The sequence below is a fragment of the Embiotoca jacksoni genome, unplaced genomic scaffold, assembly GCF_022577435.1.
Source record: "Embiotoca jacksoni isolate LCO1_2020_lvr unplaced genomic scaffold, fEmbJac1.0.p SCAF_28, whole genome shotgun sequence".
Taxonomy (NCBI): Eukaryota; Metazoa; Chordata; class Actinopteri; family Embiotocidae; genus Embiotoca; species Embiotoca jacksoni.
The window spans coordinates 5,506,842-5,527,399 of NW_027185379.1; the positions used below are offsets into that span (position 1 = coordinate 5,506,842).

Consider the following 20,558-nt stretch of genomic DNA (forward strand, 5'->3'; position numbering starts at 1 on the left):
ATTACAAACATAAGGTGCATTTCTGTATGATTGAACTACCCAACCCAATAGTTAATATTGGCTCAAAATTAAATAACTAATAATATTAATTAAAACACATCCCAGCCTATATGATATTGTAAAACACTGGCAGGGAGCATTTTCTGAAAAGTGTGTCCTTTTACTTTTGATACTTTAAGTACATTTAGCTGATAACAAGTTAATACATGACAATGTGTGGTATTAGCACTATTGCTTAAGTAAAGGATTGGAATACTTTTCCGAACTCTGAGCATAAGATTCAGTGTTACACAACTAAACAATTACTCCGTCCTGATACTGAGTGGATTTATGTGTAAAGAGCCTTTTCTTGCACAACAAGATGCCAAATTTCTCTCAAACCTTTCAGCATACAGAACAGCAGGTGAAAACCCAAAACTGGATTTCCAACCCACTGCTGCAGGGCTCGAGGTGCCTCACAGCTCCAGGGACTCTGCATCTAACCAGGTTTGTTGTCATTTGAGTAGCTGTAAAGTTGCATAAGTTGATCTGATGAAGTGCCACATAAACAACAAGGTGGGTTCTGCATAATACTTTCATGTTGGGGCCCTAATATTGGTAAGGCATTTGTAATTTTAGCTTTTAACATGTTTGTATGGCACACTTTCTGAACAAACAAACAATCAAAAAGTTATTATCGCCACAAAGTAATCTTACAGACAGGTAGTATTACTCCAGCTATTAAGTATTAATACACTCAAGGTTGTAGAGGCTTTAACAGATGCCCAACAGCAAATATCCCCCCCCTGGTCACGATGATAGTTTTCATAATTTATCTTTGCTTTATTGATGGGAAAAACATTTATTGGAAAAAATATACATTAAACTGAATAAGTGGTCCACTTATCAAGTACTGTCAATGCAACAGCACCTCATGGAAAATAAAACTTGTGCTGCCAGCCTGAAAGATAATTGAGTTGACATTTTAAAATGGTTTACACTACAGGTGTCTCATACAGCATCCCATCATCCAATGAAAAGTATTTGTGCACAGTTTTCCAGACAAGCGCCTTCATCTCATGCAGCAGCCTTCTGTCTGTTGTGTTTGGCAAACCACTCGTCACTTTTATCTTCAGCCATAGCCTAAAAAAAACAAGGTAAAGCATAAAGAGCTCAAGCACAGTGAATATCCCGCACATGTTGCATAGTTTATGCATAGAGTGAAATGTTGGAGCAACGCCAACCTTATCAAGCAGTTCATTTCCTTTGGGGTCCACCGTGGACAGCTGCCTGAACGCCTCATCTCCCACAAAACAAATCTCATGGCCGTCCTAAAACAAACATTCTTCTGTGAATATTTGTAACTGGGCTCATTTCACATGATTCCACCTTTATTTTGTTAATGCACTTACTGGGTCAGCCAAAATAACCACTTCCACTGTGGCTTTTCCAGGAGTGTCAAGGCTGACTAATGGAGTGAGAATTTTCTGATTTTCCTTTTTCATCGAGGCTTCGAGGTCAGCCAACTGGGGAGTGTAGATAATACATATTATATTTATGCTGACAATGATTATGTTTCTCAAAATTTTCTGATTTAGAAAGAAATATCCAAGAAATAGTATTTTACTTGCTCCCGGGGGCATGAAAATGCTATTCTCCCAAACGCTGTTCCATGGTCAACTGTCCCACTGATGTCGTGAAGCTCCAGTTTACACTACAAAAAGACAAAAGTCATATGTAGAAATAAACACTAAAATACAACCTTTTCTCAACATAAACTAAGAACCTCAGATCAAATCTTAAGAGTGTCTAAACTCAATCTATTTTAGCAAATTCTAAAAGTCAGTTCAAGCCATCATTTCTTTGACTCACTTGAGCGTCCGTGAATCCCATCAGCACTGTCTTCTTTTTCGCATTCTTGTCCATTACCTTCATGCCAAGGAGAGTAGTCCAGTAATGGCTCGATCTCTGGAGGTCTGACACTCCGAGACAAACTTTCTGCACAGGATCTGGGAACAAATTACCTCAAGTTACTGACTCGTGACGAGTATGAGGGAGAAACACAACAGAGCATTACATTACATGTTTAAAAATATGATGACAGACAGAATTATAATGCAGTTGTTTTATCTTAAGTGCAAAAAAAATATTTCTATATATGTGGAAAAATTTGTGAAACCCAGCAACACTTTCATTTGTGAAGCTCCAACTAACTCATGTTTAGTATTATTACTTGATGAAATTGATTAAATGACTTAGAAGTAGTCTTTATTTTATTTTTTTATTAGACTCTCTTTAGAACTGGATTACCTCCAATCATAACTGCTTTTCATGCAGAAGAAGACAGCTTGTAGGCCCGTGCCACTCACCATTAGGAGGTTGTTCTTTGTCCACAAGATAGAAGTGGTAACCTCCAGGAGCCTGGGTCAGGTAGAGGGCCTCTCCTACCTCAGTGAGCGGCCATCCCAGACGTTTGGCGTTGCTTACAGCTTGACTGGACTGCAGAGTGAGTCCCTGATGTGAAAACACAGATAAAATATCTCTTTACTCCTCCTATACTCTCTTTAACAAGAACTGTGTGGATTGTTGTTCTGTGCAGTGTCCACATTAACGCTCACCCACCAAGAAATCATTGCCAAGTTGATACTCTCCCACCCCATAATTGTAAGTCAGTTCAGCAACAAAATGGTCATCTTCTGGACCAAAGCCAACCATTGTCTTGCTCCATTTCCCATCGTAGGGCCTTTTAATGGGTGCAGGATGAAGGTAGAGGTAGCATTAGTGTAGTAACAGCTGTATATCTGTGTTACTGAGTTCAAAGTTCAGCTGTAGTGTGTCTCTCTCATAGCACTTACCCGTTACAATTTGCTTTGCAGCCTTCCTCAAACTCCTCGTGTCGTAAAATCTGCAACGAATAAGAAGAGATGAGATTACGACGGCTCAATTTTAGAAAGCACAATTCACATCCCCATAACTGAGGAAATCAGATGAGGTTGTGCAACCCTGCAGCTGCGATTATCCGATCAACATCAATAAAAGTTACACCATCGATTGCTTCAGTCACATCTTGCGGTTAAAAAAAAAAAAGTACCTTCATGCCCAGAACATCTCTGTAAAACGTGGCCGTTTTGGTCCTGTCACCAACTTTGAAAACAAAATGCAGCGCTCGTCTCATAGCCATCTTTATTGACAGATATGATGTCACCGTAGCAGGGTGCGATTGAGCTTCCTTGATGATCGATTTTTCGGTCGGTGATTATCTAAACGTAAATACCAATTAGCAAAGAGCAGGTATTTACAACTACACTTTCAATTCCTCGACATTTTACTAAACCAAGTGTTGCTTATAACAGTGTATTTTATAATGTTAAAGACAAAGCGCAACGACTTAACGTAAAAGTAAAATATAATACAAATATTTAACGCCCCCCCTCAACCGGTCGCGTTAATGGTATCGCCCAATGTCTCGCGAGTTTGAAGTGTCAACAAATATTAAAAATAAAAAAAAAAAAAAGTTTATAATGGGGGTGCTATTTGGTGTAATTAGTAAAATATTCTGGGCAAAGCACTCAATAGTTAACGTTGCCAATTAATTTTAGCTGCAGTATCAGTCACTGGTGGCGGTAAGAAGGTTAGCACGTGTTCCCGACACCACTCTTTGACAGAGAGAAGAAGAAGAAGAAGAAGAAACCGGGCAAAATGGCAGCGTACACGAGAGGCGTGACGCGTCTGGTTTCCACGGAGCGAACTGCTTTTCTAACCCAAAGGAGCAGTGTTATTGTGGAACCAAAGCGGTATGTACGTGGACTGAGGCGGAAAGCTGTCCGAGTGCTGTTTCCTGAAAGCGAGGTGAAGCCAGCAGAGCTGAACGTCCGGAGGGAGAAGGAGGCCGGAGTCCCCGGAGGACAGCGGGGGGACAGAGACTCGGACTCTGTCCAGACGGAGAGGAACGTAAAGCACGTCAGCGTTACGAAGGACCACGTTGACGGGGTGCGCTTTGAGAGGGCTTTCCCTGGAGATAAACGACTGGCGTGAGTGTTAAACAACTGCATTTTTATTTTTATTTTTTTGGGGGGGATCTCCACAAATCCATCACAGTACAATAACACTGTTGACTGTGTTTCTTGGTTTGTTGTATATAATATATATAGATATATACTGTACTGTATATATATATATATATCTATATATGTTCACTGTGTTTCTTGGTTTGTTTGTATATAATATATATAGATATATAATGTACTGTATATACTGTGCATTTTATATTTTATATTTTCTACTGCTATTTACTGCTATTTTATTGCTTTTCTATTATTCTATTCTATTCTATTATTTTATTCTATTATTTCTATTATTATCTTATTGCTTCTGTATGCTGCTGTAGCGAAAAAATTTCCCCTCGGGGATTAATAAAGTAAATACCTACCTACCTACCCTACCTACGTGTTTTCAAGGGCGTCTGCAGTGATATTAAATATCTTCCTGTAATGTGTATTGTATGCAAAACTTTTTCAATTTCTACCAAACGTTTTAACTTCAGTAAAAGTTGAATCACCATCAACAGGTGGAATCTGAACCATTAATATCAACCTTGGTGAAGGAGAATCTTTTACCTGTTGAGTTAATGAGTCACTGGAAGCTCTGAGTGGAGGGCGAGTCCCTCTAAGGGTAAGTCACATGGTTCACGGAGGGGGAGACCTCCTAAGGCGAGTCCCTCTAAGGGTAAGTCACATGGTTCACGGAGAGGGAGACCTCCTAAGGCGAGTCCCTCTAAGGGTAAGTCACATGGTTCACGGAGAGGGAGACCTCCTAAGGCGAGTCCCTCTAAGGGTAAGTCACATGGTTCACGGAGAGGGAGACCTCCTAAGGCGAGTCCCTCTAAGGGTTGGTCACATGGTTCACGGAGAGGGAGACCTCCTAAGGCGAGTCCCTCTAAGGGTAAGCCACTCGGTTTGTACTAATCCATGTATTACTCAAACAAACAAAAAAAGTCCAAAAGAGACTTTTTTTTTTTTTTTTTTTTTTTTTTTTCATTGTTGCAGTTGCTAGTTAGAAGTAACTTGAGTTTCATTTCAGTTCAGAAAAAGTTCATACTCCAAAAAGTGATTAAAAAAAGTCATCCAAAATATCAAAAGTATGTTGTCCAAAATATGATAAAAAAAAAAAAAGAAAAAAAAGTCATGTCCAAAAAGTGACCCAAAATTAATTTTTGTATAGAGTATATAGTATAGCGAGGGCGATGCGGCTAATGTTTAGGTAGGTAGGTAGTTACTTTATTTATTTTATTTTTGATTTATTAATCCCCAAGGGGACATTTTTTCGGTTTAAGGTCAAACGATGCCCCAAACCTCATGAAACTTGCGTCAGGCAACAACTTTCATGGAGTATTTGAAGATGTTAAAGCAGCAAAAAAAAAAAAAAAAAAGGCAATTTTTAAAAAAAGAAGAATAAGGAACGAGATAGAGAAAAAAAATTAAAACTGCAAGCGGGAATAGCGGACCTTCGCGTGCTGCACGTCGGGGAGCCGGCGGCCTCGACCCGCTGGATTTGTGTTGGTGCATTTTGCTCCTGTAGGGAATAATTGCCTACTACAGTGGTATTCCTGCATAAATTATTACCTAAAACATCATCCGATTTTTACAAAAGTCCTAAATATTGATAAAGAAAACCCAATTTAACAAATGAGAAAAAAATTGATTCATAATTTTATATCTGAGTGGTAAAAGCCTGTTAACTTTTGCTTTCATTACCTGGTGACAAAAACTGCAGTTCAAGGTCTCCAGTAACTGCGGATCTGCACATCATATTTATGCAGAGATATAGAAAGTTCTAAAGGATTCTCATGACAATAATTATAAAGATGACATGTGCTGCGTCCCTCTCCATACCTCTGTGCTGCAGGAGGCTGGTGAGTGTCGCTCGCTCCAGGACGTTTCGGGAGCACCAGGGCAAAATCCTCCTGGAGGGCCGGCGTTTGATCTGCGACGCCCTGGAAGCTGGTGCCAACCCGCAGATGGTCTTCTTCAGCACAGTGGACCGGCTCCGGGAGCTGCCCGTAGACAAGCTGAGACGGGCCACGCTGGTCAAAGTCAAGTTTGAGGACATCAAGATCTGGTCTGACCTTGTGGCCCCACAAGGGGTGATCGGTAGGAGTCCCACGTTGTGTTTTGGCTCACTGTGAAAGCACAGACACTCTGAATTGTTTCTGACTCGGACCTCTTCTTCTGCAGCCATCTTCTCTCGCCCGGATCCGTCACGGTTGAACTTTGCAAATAGAGGTCACTCAGTGCCGCTGTCCCTGATATGCGACAACATCCGAGACCCTGGAAATCTCGGGACTATGCTGCGTTGTGCTGCTGCTGCCGGCTGCCATAATGTCCTCCTCACCAAGGGTATGTTCAATTCAATTCAATTCAATTTTATTTATACAGCGCCAAATCACAACACAGGTTATTTCATGGCACTTAACACATTAAAGTCCTTACAGCGGAACTTTACAACATTATACAGAGAAACCCAACAATTCAACAGTTTACAATAGTTAAAAGTGACTCCACACAAGGCTCTCTGCATCTTTGATTGTAATTTTCTTAATTGTTTTTGGTGCCAACAGGTTGTGCTGATGTTTGGGAGCCTAAAGTTCTGCGTGCAGCGATGGGCGCTCATTTCCGCCTTCCCATCCATCCCAGCCTGGACTGGAAGGATATCAGAGATCATCTCCCTGAACCTGTGACTGTCCATGTGGCTGACAGCAGCTGCGGCCCCGACAGAAGTACAGAGACAGAACTTGACGTGTCTCGCAAGCCCTCCAAAGCGGGAGACTCGGGCTGGGTCAGCTCGAGGCCGAGCCGCAAGAGCACGCGCCACGAGGAATACGAGTCCGACTCCGATTCCGACTCTGAAGATGAGGGACTTTCACTCCCCAGAGTGGACACCAAGCTGTACCACGACGGCTGGGCTCAGAGTCCCACTGCTCTCGTGATAGGTGGGGAGACGCACGGGCTGAGCATCGAAGCAGTCCAGTTAGCTGAGAAAAGTGCCGGTCACAGGCTCTTTATTCCCGTCGTTCCGGCCGTGAACAGCTTAAATTCAGCCATGGCAGCCAGTATCCTTTTGTTTGAGGGCAGGAAACAACTGTTAAAACTTCTGCAAACATCTGGAAGGAAATGGCAGTCTAAAGCTGGGAGGCAGTTTTCATGATACTTCCTCTGAAAGATAGAACTTATATTTAACATCCTATATCCTGTTCTGTGAGTAATAAAAACCCAAAGCCTATGTCTGTGTTATGTGCATGTTTGCCTTGTCTGCTTTTTCAGGTTCCACATTTGATTTTAGAAATGAATTTGATATAAAATGTTGTCCTTGAAAACAAATGCACTACCCGTTGTCACATATCTCAGAATCATATATTTATGAGAAATGTAAAAAAAAAATAGTGAAAAAACAGACTTTTTGACATTGAAGAAAGAGCAGCTAAATAAGTCTTTCCTATATCAACCAACTGAGGGAACATGGTGCTGATTGAAAAATAAATTTCCAATACTGCACATGGTAGCTTTATGATCAAACACAAAGGTTAAATGGTTTTGTGCAACCACTTGTTTTTTTTCTCTACAATAAATCTCAAGTGAAGGCCGAGATCAGCCATGAAAGGTTTAAAGGTCCTCCAGTGCTCCCTCAGGTCAAAACAAAGTATAGATATAAAAAAAAAAGCACATACTTCTCTGCCTTTTCTGACCTGTTATTCCAAAATATTTTCGTATGCACTAGATGCATGCACTAGTTGCAGGCATATCTATTCAATGAAGGACAAGTTTAGTTTTCTATTTCTGCTGCCATATTTTCTACGCAAGTATGCAGAATTCACGATAGTAGAAGGTCCAAAGTCTCTGTCCCACATTAACGAAATGAGTCACTGCACACCTTCCTCCATAATAAATGCAACTTTTCCTTTTGGACCCATACAGCTTTAAATACTTCTGACAAAGGAGCGTGCGAGTCACTGCACTGTGTCTTTTACATATCCAAGAGCTAACTTTATTGAGAAAACTTAACAGGAACAAAACTTTGTGCTTGCCAGTGAATATTTTAATGGGTGTGAGAAGTCATGACTGAAGTGAGGGAATATAGGAATTTGTACATTCAACACTTTTTTTTTAAAAAAATGCCATTTTTGTGCCTCCAGAAATCAATCTGGCCTTTTTCATTAGAGGACCTTCACAGAAAATCCTCCTAATGACCTTGAGATGAGAACCATCGTTACCAAGTGGCTATAAGAGATGACTTTCACTCACATCGTGACACGCACAACAAGACACGGGTTTTTAAAACATCAGTCATTGGTCTGTTACAAGAGAGTACAACGTGCTCTTTACTGTATGTGCACCTGTTTTTAATTTTTTTTCCTTTTAAATAGGGCCACAAAGGCTTACAGCTACATCCAACTGAGGTTCAGCACATCTGCACTACGTGTGAATTACAACTGTAAAAATGCATTTTATTCTTTCTTAACATCATTCAGAAACCAAAAACAGACAAAACAGAAAGCAAAGAATCAGCTAAGTAAGTAGGTCCACTGGGAAAGTCTCTGGTTGTCTCTAGAAATGCTATTGAGTGAAAAAAAAAAATACAAATACTTTTCTTGAGGCCCAAAAAAAAAAAAAAAAAAGAAGAAACCAACAGAATATATATTACTGTATGGATTATAGTCAATGCAAGGCACCACAGGAGAAAGAGGGGACTCCATGAAAAGAGCAAGATGTAAAAAAAACAAAACAAAAAACATCTCTGAACAGTCAGGAGGAAAGAGAGAGGTGGGGTGTTGGTGATGGAGTGAGTCCCACAGAGTGCGTCCATGTCATACTCAGACTTTCCTTTTTAGATGGGCTCGGGTTTGAGCTTTTCGGCCAGGAAGTCGCCCACAAACTGCTCCACCACGGCCGGCGTGATCTCCTCGACGTCGCGGACGTATTTGGCACGAGCCGACATGTCCAGGATGGTGAGCAGAGGCGCTGCTTCTGGGAGGTTGGTATAGTCTCGCAGGGAGTCGCTCATGTCGTCCTGTGTTGAAGGAGGTAAAAAGGAAAGTGTGACACTGCAGTGGTACATTCCTCACATTCATGGTTAGGCTGGTTAACTGGGGAACAATCAGAGCCTCTGTTTGAGGCGATTTGCTTACTGGTTGGAAAGTCAAAAAGCGGTTTTGTTTTTGGGGCTATTGTGACATTTTTTTCATCTGGCAATACTTAAACGTCAGTAATCCTACGATCAAAATTCAAAAGATGTTTGACAGCAATATATCTCTGCTTTGAAAATGCAACTTTTATCACAAGTTTCCTTGCGAGGTTTCCCATTTTATTGTGTACAGCTTCCTCTAAATTGTTCCTACCACGAGCGGTGGGACACCCAAAGTGGTCACAAGATGAATTTGAGATATGACAAGATCATGAGGAAGCCAGAAAACAAACTTTTTTTTCCCTCTGACTTCCTTCCCAATTTTGGCTCATGCACATTTGTAAGCTCAAAGTTGATTGAAAATGCAACATTGCAGAGCTTAAATGGACAATTTGACATCCACAGGCCTCTTTCAAATAGAAAAATAAACAATGTGAGAAGGAAGAATCTGTGGATGGCTCAATCAGCTGCACTCATAATTTTGTTTAAACGGGTTGCAAGTCAGAAAAGTTTGGAAATTACTGCTATAAGCAGCCCATTTTCATTTAAAGCACAAACAAACTAATGAAGTTCAGGTGTACCAACGTCATCTAAAAGCCTAAAACAAAAAAAGACAACAGGGCTGCGGGTGCTGCAGTTCTGTGAGGTTGATGTGATGAGGTAAGAGAGTGCTTTTATCTCAGCCCTTCTCTCCTCATCCAACCCGACATGACATTTGAATCACTTTGACAAACTCTGCATATATTCCACTTGAGAAGACACTCGAAATTGCACATCTCTGAGCTCAGACTTCAGAAAACGAGGGCAGCGCCCTTTGCTTGAACTATTCCACATTCAGATCACGCTATCAAATATGAAACTCTCTTCTGTGCCGGCTGAATGCCCAGAGAGACCGGAGAGTTGCTGCTCAGTCACACACATCCATGCCACGTGGAAGGAGGAAGAAACCAGGTGGGGTGTGTGTGTGTGTGTGTGTGTGTGTGTGTGTGTGTGTGTGTGTGTGTCCAACTACATCCCTGCTTTTTTCAAACGTTCACACAAATCAGATTTAAGTCTCATTGCAGAGCGTTTGAATTGCACGTGTGGGTGGGAGATGAAGCAGACCGCCGATTCGAGATGGAGTACGTTAAAAATAGATTGCTGGGTTTAACGGAGATTCCAGTTTTATCTCTGCAGTTATTTTGAAAGGGCTTCACCCGTGTTCAGCCTGAGGCTTGGTGTCACCTTTCACGCCTTAACAAGTCCAGGTTGCAACCTCTGTTGCCGTAGGTAACATAAATGAGTCACTACTGGGAGAGGCAGGCAGCAACTTTCAAACACGCTTGAGAGGAACCATTAATTATTGAGAGTGAATAAGAAATCAAACAGTTTAGTAATTCAGCTGGAGCTCCAGCTGGCAGTGCCCCTGCTACTGGCATTCCTGCCTTGACAGAGATCCATTATTCTTGTCACATATCTCCGCTCAGTCAGACAAACGTGTTATGTTCTGGGAGGTCATGCAGTTCACTTAAATGTGTAGAGCTAATATCTTAATACCATTTGTGACATTTTCTCATCCTCGTGACACGATGACCGGATTTCCCCTCAGCTTTGGTTGCAGGCTCAGATGGAGACTCTCAAAGATTAAAAAAAAGATGGAAAGAATTATGTCGCAAATGCAGAAGTTGCATTAAAGGGCCAGAGGGTGGCGCTGCAACAATGAGCTGAACTTCTAACAGAGCCAGTGCCCCTGATGTTGATACTGTGACTGATTTATGTGCCAGTATGAGTTTAGTCAAAACAAAGTCAACGATAGAGCGACTTTGGAGGGATTTCCTGCTCCATTTCATGTCCAACCGTCCTTTTCTCTCTGCTCTCTTTGTTGCGTCTTCTCCGTCATCAAAAAAAAAAATCTGCATCTATTCTTGCTAAGTGGATCAAACCACACAATCAGCCCTCGGACTTTTCATTGAATAGCTTGGCTGCGCTGATACCTAAAAAGGATAAGTATGCCAAGATGAAGTCTGCGACCTCGGCTTTGCAAAACTGCTAACAGATGGAACGGATGACTTTCAGTGTGGTATTTTGTTGTAGGCAGCTAACTTCCTTCCATTTTATTACACTGCAAAGCACCATAGATTGACCACTTAATACTCACAGAGCTGTCACTTAGACCTAATGTTGTTACGACTGAAATGCTGCTCAATTCTCCATCTACTAATAAAAGCTTTGTCCCTGCAGGCTCTCTTGCAGCCTTACCAAGTGTAGGTTATAGATCATGTGCAGGGTAAACAAACCACAAAGAGAGAAATTCCACAATCTGTCAGCGTGGCCTTTCCCAGCCTCTTCGATATGAGAAGATTAAATCTGCGTGTCAGTCTTCGCCTCCGGAAGAAGTCATGCATCTTTTGTGTGGCTCTTTTGCTTGTGTAAACTGCTTCTCGTGAGGTGCAGCCATTCCTGAGTCCCCCCCCCACCCCCCCAACCCCTCCGCCCTCTGCAGCTCAGCTCAGAACAAAACAGACAAAGGGCCTCCCTGCTGCAGCCCTCACTCCCAGCTGTGATAAAGCTCAGCGTGTGTTCACCGTGCGGGGACCTGCTGGGCCGTGTCGGGTTTATTCCGATTACTGATGCGTTTCACAGACGACGAGCGTCTGATAAGGCTGCAACTGATAAATGACAGCAAACCTTCCCACTGGCCTCAGAGTCCATCCCACTGGCCAGCTCGCATGTCTCAAGGAATAAAGTCGTCATCGTTGCCAAATTTTGGACAGTCTCTATAGCGACTGCTCATCTATTTACATTGCTGTGGTAATAATAAGTTAACGAGGAAAAAGAGCCAGCAGATTAAAACAGCTGAAGAACATCTGTGACTTACACAAGATCTAAGATAAAAAAAAAAAAAAAAAAGTGATGGGAGACAAATCGACTGAGCTTTAGAAATAAACTCAGCCCACAAACAATGTCGTTTTTATCTTCTATCTTTATGACTTATTGAGCAAATACAAGACACCAAAAGAAAATTCCAATGTGTTTATAATTAAACAATGATAAAAGTCAACATGCTATACTCGTAGCTCCATGTGGCTGTACTTAGCTTTGAGCTAAAGGCTATCATGCTCACAATGACAATGCTGACAGCTAAAGTGGGTTTAATGTTGATACATTTTTTTATGCATGTAATATTCTGATATGTTTTATTCTTGTTAAGTGTGTGTGTGTGTGTGTGTGTGTGTGTGTGTGTGTGTGTGTGTGTGTGTGTGTGTGTGTCTGCGTACGGCTGTTAGTCCATTAGTCTGTGACTATCGTATTGTTTCCTCTCACTTGTCCCGGGACTGCAAATTGTTATGAGGTAGTAGCTACATCTGGTACAAGACATCGCCTCTCCTTGTGAGATTAAGGTATTTAATGGTCCCTGTTACAAATAAACTAAACCACCTAATTCACCATTTTAGTTTAGCATGTTAGCATGCCAGCATTTGCCAATTAACACAAACTCGTCATTTGTGTAGCAGGATTTTGGGGTTAAAAGTATTGAACAAACTAAAATTGTAAACTAATGACGGCGTTACACATGTTCAATATTAGGTACAACATTAATATCCGTGACAAATTTCATTCATCTGCAACCATAAATATGAATAGGTCTACAACTAACCATTATTTTCATAGTCCAATAATCTGACATCTATTTCTTTGATTTTATGCTCTAGAAAATATCCAAAACAAGTAAACTGTCTGCTGTAGATCAAGGTGGAGCCATCAAATGTCTTGCAAATGTTTATTTTGCCTGATCAAACCTCTGAAAGCCAAAGATATTCAAATTCCACTCACGCAAAACCCGGAACTATCAAAGTCTGAGCATTATTTGCCAGAAAAGAAGAATTCAACATTCTGTCAGCTGCCAAATGGTTTTAGCTCTAGAGATGAACCTCGTTGAGGTGTTGGTGGACAGCTAACGGGATCAGCAAAGTCCGTTGGACTCATCCACCGGGTGCCACGAATGCATCCACCAAATGTCACTGTGGTCCTTACAACTGTTGCGGAAACACTTCCTTTATAAGCACACATGAACCTCATGGTGGCAGTAGAGGGAAGGTCAAAGGGTCACGGAGGAAGTAGGATTCATCCGCTGGGGTCCCTCAATGTCAAGATTTTGTGACATTCATCCGATACTTTTTCTGTCTGGACCAAGGTGATGATCCAACAGTCTGATATCACCGTCCCTACAACCACGCACCTAAAATATGCATAATACATGTGGAGGTTTAATGATACGACCAGCAGTCTGTTATTGCAGTCTTGACCTTTCTTTGTCATTATTCTCTATTTGCTAGAAAAGATAAAGTAGAAACTTCAAAATGTGCCAAGATTAAAAATGTTGCTCGAGAGGCAGACCCGGAGTGTTTATGCAACGTATTATAATCTCAAAGTCAAAGCGATCATTCTGTTTAGGAACACACACACACACACACACACACACACACACACACACACACACACACACACACACACACCTCAAGCTTGGGAAAACAAAGCTTTGAAGAGCAGAATCACAGGCGATAGTCACTGCTGCTTGCCACACAAAAATCAGTGAAATTCTTATGAGACTGTAGATCACTTCACATGCGACAGCCTGAATACGGCAGAAATGAAAGAACAAAAGAGCTTTCATTGCGTGTCCATAAATTGGTGTAATACTCTGTGGCACAGAGTTTTTTCAGCAGGGTAAGAAGATCCTGTGTCACTCGGCTCAGCCGGGCCTCCCCCTGAGAAGGCTGCCAACATACTGCTGTCTCATGGACACTGAAAACCCTGCAGCTGGCCTGGCAGCGAAGCGAGCGACTACCAGGGCAAAATCAGGGCCAAGGTGAAGGAGTCTGAAGCCCAGCGAGCCTGGGAGCTTCACCGGATACCTGACACGGGAAGTGATATCTGACCATAAACCTAGCCTAGAAATGAAACCCGGTGATTTCGCAGACGGTTGAGCTGCAGCCAGGAAATCATACCTGCACGACATGGATGTAAAAATATCTGGCTTAGGGAGTGCGCCACGAGAGAAACAAAGCAAACATGAACTGCAGCTATAACACGAGACGCTTCTGAATGGCTACAAGCTCCAGTGCAACAACGCTTCTTTGTGTTAGGTCAAGTAAATATTGGCACGCAGACAACAAACACGAAACTCGATCATGTCAGCTCTGATGTTTTTGAAAGCATTTCTCGCTCCGCGTACGTGCGTCGGTGACACGTCATGGCCGACATTAGAGAGTAGAAGCCAGGGTGTCACAGTGTGCACATGTGCAAGCCCGACGGCCGAAACCTGAGCCCGCGTTTGGGAGAGTGACACGAGAAGCCGGCGCTGTGCTCCCAGACTGCTCAGCAGAGAGCGAGAGAGAGAGAGAGAGCCAGGAAGGAGGCGAGCTGTAGGGCAGGGAGCAGGGGGAGCTGAGGAGAGAGGTAGTAGCTAATCTGGTAATTATGTCTGCTGCCGCTGCTGCTAACTCCACCAGTTCTGGAGAGGTGGAGACACAACAACAGGAGATAGTAAGAGTTATGAAAACTCTGCGGCTCGTCCCACAGAGGGGAGATGTGGGAGGAGATGCAGCAGGAAATGGAAGGATGATTTGAAAACAGTGCGAGGGAGGAGAGAACGCCTGCTGGCGCGATCTGGGTCCACAGATGACTTGTGGGTCACGGACAGGACCGAGTCCGCTGTTGTACATCTATTGTGTCGCTCAGAATGTGGCTATAATCAATATCTATATATTAACAATGGATCATTTGACTGTGAAATATGACAGGCTGCAGCAGACTCTGGAGTTTCCCTCAGCTCTATTGATCACCTGACTGTATGTTAAAAAAAAAAAAAAAAAAAAAAAGATGATTCCCTCAGTAGTGAGGAGAGACCACAAACTAAACTAAAGAGAGAAATATCCCTTCTACTAAATGTGTAAACAGGCAACTGTTGTGTTTCCCCAAGTGGTCTTCATGAGTTTATTTTAGACTTTTCAGTGTCTTTGCTTAGTGTTAAAAACATTTCACGTTTTTTTTTTTAAATGATTACGAAATTAGTGTTTTTATGGGTTATGTTTATATATTATCATTTTCATTATTGAGTTGGTATCTGCCTGAAAAATCCAGCACTTGTTGAGCTATACTTAAAGACTTAAAGCATTCACACACACACACACACACACACACACACACACACACACACACACACACACACACACACACACACACACACACACGCGCGCTCGCGAGGCAAAGTGTGTCATTATAAAAACAGACCCCACCTTCAGCGCTGCCAGTTTGTGTGAAATGACATTTTACTGTCTTGAGCTGCCTGGAGCGCCTTATCTCACCTCTCCAGCCACAAAGAACAGCAGTGGCGTCTCCTCCTCCTTGGCTTTGTACTTGGCCATGAGCTTCTCTGCGATCGGCCGAATCAACTCCTTGGCTGGCTCCAATTCCCCTTCCTCCTCAGCGTCTGAATAAACCAGGGAAAAAAAAACAAAACAAAACCGCAGGATGATGTTGACAGTAAGGAAAAAAAAAAAGCCACCTGGGAGAGGAAGAAATGCACAGATGAGTGAAAATAAAAGGTACAGAAGGTTGATGGTCTCCTTTTTGTTTTGTTAATTGGTTTGACCTCAAGAGAAATTAGGCTGGTCTAACATTTTGAAGGTCATCACTGTGTATTCTTCCATTCTTTTCTATCTCTGTTTAATAATGTCATCACATCTGCCCTGCATGCATGTCTGAATCATTTAAAAAATCGACTGCAAAATACCTTTATCTGCGTTAGCCTATAAATAGATGGATAAATACTAAATACTACGAAGCCCTTCCCAGGGACCTCTGGACCTTTCGACACAGGAAGAATTTTCCACAGACATTAAATAAGCTCCACGTAAATGCCACTTCATTCAGGCGGAGCCGCATGTGAAGCTGCACGGCATTATAAATCCCCCCCGGCGACTCACCCACGAACAGGACCAGGCAGGGCCCCTCGTGGAGCTGCACGGCGTTGGACTCGCTGAGCTCCAGCACGGGCCGAGGGTGCCAGGGGAAGAGCCGGCACTCGGGGTCGTTCAGCACCTCCACGCGGCCCTGTCGAGAGATCATACGACCCTCTGCGTCCAGCAGAATCAGCGTGGGAATACCTGGAAGAGAGAAAGAGGAAGGTTGGGGTGGTGTGAGAGGAAGGCAAAGAGAGGAGGGGAGGAAATGGGCAAGAGCGTGGGAGGCGGTTTGGGTCATTTCCGTTAATTATCGCTTCATGATGCACAATGTTCCCTCTCCCACTGAGATTTTTTTTTTTTGGTGAGTGGATATTTTTGGCCTTTCTGTTGACTTCTACCTCTCTCTGGCCATGGTGACTGCACCTCTGATGTTTTTATTTATCCCCACTGGCTTCACCATCCTTGCGATTATAATCCTCTTGCTTTATTGACAGCCTTATCAGAAACAGACCGCATCAGGCAGCAAACAGTGTGTATGCGTGTTCCTCTGCATGAAGTCAACAGAGGAAGGGGGTGGGGGTGGGGGCAGTGTGGACCTATCCTCTGTGCATTCCTCACATTCTTTGCAGGACCTGCTGGGAGCCAGCTCTCTCTAACTTCATCCACAGTCCTCTGTGCACACACACACACACACACACACACAGAGGAGGGAATCAGGAGGAGAAGGTACAGAGGAGAGGCCAGCACTTCTGCAGCCAGCGAGACAGTAAACTCGATAAGCAGCCCACATTCCTCGGGCTGCAGGGCAATCTGTGTTGCTGTTCGCCTGCCCGGCACAGAGAGCTGTCAGTCATCCTGCCAGCGGTTTCAGTATGTGACATGACTGAGCATGGCAGAGAAAAAAAAAAAATACTCCACACCATCTACTCTTAGGTTAATGGCAGCATTTGCGAGGAGGATTCAGCTGGAAAATACCTTGTATTCCGTAGAGTCTGTTGAGCCGTGATCGCCGAGCCTCGTCTGAATACGGCACCGCCAGCCACGGCATCTCGCTGAAGTACTGCTTGAAGGACTCCTCTGACCTGGGCAGGTTGGGAAGGACCAAACAGCAGAAAACAACATCGGTTGATTTGATGGTCTCAATTAACATCTAAATAAAGAAGACTGAATTTTTGCGTCCTTGACGGGCCGATGCGGATGTGTGTAAATAAATATGATCCTGTCTATGTCCTGTCAGAGCGAATCTCACCGGTCAGCGCTGACGAACACGATCTCAAACTTATGACCCGACTCTTTGACGATTTGATACGATTCCACCAAGACCCGGGTCAAACTGCGACACGGCGGGCACTAACGGAGAGACAGGAAACAAATGAAGAAGAGTGAGCACCAAACACATACAGTCACAAACCTGCAGTCGCTTCCATTGCAAAGGTTTTTTTTTTGTTTTCAAAGCGGTCCCCCTCCCTGACACCAAACACCTGTCCACAAACCAGTAATTCCCTCTTTTTTAAAAAAAAAAAAAAAATCATCTTCTGTATCCTCTTTCCCTTTATCCTTGTTTTGTATACCACAGCTTAGGACAGTATTTGTTCTACTGTCTGTGTGTGTGTGTGTGTGTGTGTGTGTGTGTGTGTTTGGAGAGCACACACTCAATCCAGGCAGAGGGGGCGCTGGTATGGCTGGCATTAGGATGACATCAGAGTGCCAGAGCAGCAGGAGGGAAAACAGGCCTGTTCTCAATTTCCAGCCCGTTTCCCATGCTATGTGCATTCTCTACAGGGAATATATATATATAGAAATATAAACAAAATATGTTATTTAAATCAGGTTGGAGAAGTTTGGCTTCCATGGTGTTAATTAACAATAATTTATACTAAATACTACTACTACTATTATTGCTAAATGAGCAGGTCATCAAACCTGTCTGTCAGTTGGTTTGTTATATGCTGTTTTGAAGCCTCTGGTCGGCCATTTTTTTAATTTTTGGAGCCAGAAGTGACCATATTTGGACGAGGGGGGGGACATTACCGAGAACTTGTGGACACTATGCCCGTTCACCTATGCGGGGAAACCTGACTGCATCCCAGGCCTGTCAATCAAACCAGACACGCCCCCTAGCATGACTCTCTTTCGGGCCTAATATCCAAATAATGATGGGAATATTTTCAGAAGGACCACTTGAACACTGGTCAGAAGAAGTGTATTCAGTGAACATAATAACTTGTGGGAAAAAAATTTATGGACTTTGTATTTCATGACAAAAATCTATGCTTTTTGAATGGGAGTCAATTGGAATCAGCCCCTGGTGGCCCTCAATGGAATTGCACATTAAGGAACTTCCACATTGGCTTTACTTTTCAGACCCAGAGACTACATCCATTTTTAACACACAGTCTATGGTGATAACGGATTTAATTGGTCACTTAAGAGAAGTAGAAAGAAGCTGTGAACACAACACTGATGTATTTTTTTGGTTTGCATAAATAATATTCCATCTGTAGTAAAGCTTATCACCACTTGCAGACCGTATTTCATAGCAATTCAAGTTCTGTATAGTGGATACAGCATATCAAACATATTGATTCAGTTATGAATGCTCATCATAGCAACACAAAGGGACAGTGGGATGAGAGCCTGAAGCACAAAGCCTTGATCAATTCACAGCTCATTAATTGAGTTCTTCCCCGGTGTCTCAGAGAAGTAAACACTTTATATTGTGTTCTACACTCATTACACTGAGTGGTGTCTGCGCGAAATGGCGTCATCCAGTCGTCTAATGTGGGTTTTTGTTTGCCAACAGTTGTGATTAAAGCAGGTTTTTAGCTTTAGTTTCACAGTAAAGACACATTCCCTCCCGCTGCAAGTGGAAAAGCAAGTGTGCAGCAAAATGTAGGTCACATGTCTCTCTGCCAGGGGCCATTTCAGGTCCCATGAACATTTAACAAAATTTAAAAAAAAAAAGAAAGAAAGAAAATATACTGCTGTGTAAATGGACGCCAGAGCGAGGTGTTGGCATTTAATGTGTGTAAGATGACTTTAACAGCAGATAGATTTACATGAGTAAGCGAGGGGGATGTGGTGTAAAAGCACCACAAATAATCTCCTGTAATGGCTTTTGTGACTTGTCCTTTTCATGTTTATGTGGGTTTGGGGTTTGAGCGAGGGTCCAGGCGTCACCGTTCCCAGGAGCCGGTATCTGAGGCTGCGGCTCTGGCAGCTGCTGTGCTGACTGGCCTCGGCAGCCTGCACTGCATCTCATCAGGAAAGAGTCCGGCGATGATATAACGCCTTTCATGCATCACTGAGTCATGACCTTCAGCGGCTATCAGCAGCTCCAGCAGAGAGAGAGACAATGGCCTGATGTCATTGGGGTGTGGTGACGGATCCAGAGGTGGTGGTAACAGGACCGACGGCGATAGTTAACAGCTGTTAATGTAAAAAGACAAACACAATGGAGCCGCCAGCACCCTCCTGCTGCTCTCTCTTATCTGTCTCCACTACCGGTCGGCCTCTTCCTGCTCCGCTCTTTCTTCTCTCCGATGTCTCGCTGTTTTGACACAGTCAGGAGGCCTGAAAAGTAAAACCCAGGTTCGTCTTTGTCTCCTTTCTCTTCTCCCCCGCACTCACCCAGTGTGCAGAGAAATATACTCCCACGTAGTGTCCCTCCAGAGAGCTGCTGTCTGCTGTCTGCCTGTTGTTCCTGAGCAGAGGCCCAGCCACTACCTCCGCAAACGGCTTGGGGCCCCAGGGGAACTCCAGGCCTGGGAGAGGGTAGGAAAGTGGAAGGGGACAATGACAGGGGAAAGTTTACTGCCATGCCAGCAGCTCTGCTAAAGTGCTACACAGCATTGAATTGAGCGAAATGCTAACATCAGAAAGCTAATACTCTCCCAGTGGCAGTGCTACCAGAGTAATCCTGCGAGCATTCTGCTATTTAATGATTACCAAATGCAACCGAGGCTGATGACTCATTATTTTTGCAGGTTTATGGTCATAAAGACTATCCGTCCCCAAAGGTTGTGGAGACATTTAGCCCAAAAGCTACGAGCTAAGACATGAGAATTTAATTTAAACATTAATGATCACATTTTCTTTTACAATCAAACAGTTTTTTAGGGATTTAAACCAGGAACCAGGAGTAATGCTATAGGCATGGCTAAAAATCAGGCTTCAGCTTTTTCTGTCTCTGTCAGATATCATTTATACATTTACATTTCTTTCAGACTTTTTTTTGTGATATCTGCTTTTGGAAACCAGCCTCAAACACAAAATGATTGCTAAACGCCGAGGCTCTCCAAGACTGCCAGAAATCCCTCCCTCCCGCTCTCCTTCACACTTTTCATTTCCTTTTCAAAGTGTTTTCATTGTTCCCCGTCAAGCTCCGAAGATGCATTTGGTACAGTCAAATTTAGAAAAAAATATATATATAAAAAAAAAGGGGGGTGGGGGGAG

The 20,558-nt window shown here is 43.1% G+C and overlaps 3 protein-coding genes across 3 annotated transcripts in view; 1 reads left to right on the plus strand and 2 right to left on the minus strand.

Moving 5' to 3' along the window:
* Positions 1-797: 797 nt before the first annotated feature.
* glod4 (glyoxalase domain containing 4) lies at positions 798-3,404 on the minus strand. Its single transcript, XM_069161363.1, has 9 exons — positions 3,071-3,404; positions 2,835-2,884; positions 2,602-2,722; positions 2,349-2,493; positions 1,852-1,988; positions 1,607-1,693; positions 1,392-1,505; positions 1,224-1,310; positions 798-1,122 (listed from the first exon to the last, which is right to left on the minus strand). The coding sequence occupies exons 1-9, from the start codon at positions 3,158-3,160 to the stop codon at positions 1,057-1,059; spliced, it is 897 nt and encodes a 298-aa protein (XP_069017464.1). The 5' UTR covers positions 3,161-3,404; the 3' UTR covers positions 798-1,056.
* An 89-nt stretch (positions 3,405-3,493) lies between these two features.
* mrm3a (mitochondrial rRNA methyltransferase 3a) lies at positions 3,494-7,257 on the plus strand. The gene is made up of 4 exons (XM_069161361.1): positions 3,494-4,010; positions 5,884-6,128; positions 6,213-6,374; positions 6,596-7,257. The coding sequence occupies exons 1-4, from the start codon at positions 3,679-3,681 to the stop codon at positions 7,180-7,182; spliced, it is 1,326 nt and encodes a 441-aa protein (XP_069017462.1). The 5' UTR covers positions 3,494-3,678; the 3' UTR covers positions 7,183-7,257.
* Positions 7,258-7,990: 733 nt separating this feature from the next.
* The window catches only part of nxn (nucleoredoxin), a 60,768-nt gene continuing 48,200 nt past the window's right edge, over positions 7,991-20,558 (minus strand). The window contains exons 3-8 of the mRNA XM_069161362.1: positions 19,734-19,867; positions 17,353-17,453; positions 17,079-17,185; positions 16,125-16,304; positions 15,504-15,628; positions 7,991-9,042 (exon numbers count right to left, since the gene is read on the minus strand). Coding sequence (XP_069017463.1) covers positions 8,860-9,042; positions 15,504-15,628; positions 16,125-16,304; positions 17,079-17,185; positions 17,353-17,453; positions 19,734-19,867 — 830 coding nt within the window. The 3' untranslated portion in view covers positions 7,991-8,859. The remainder of the gene's footprint in view (positions 9,043-15,503; positions 15,629-16,124; positions 16,305-17,078; positions 17,186-17,352; positions 17,454-19,733; positions 19,868-20,558) is intronic.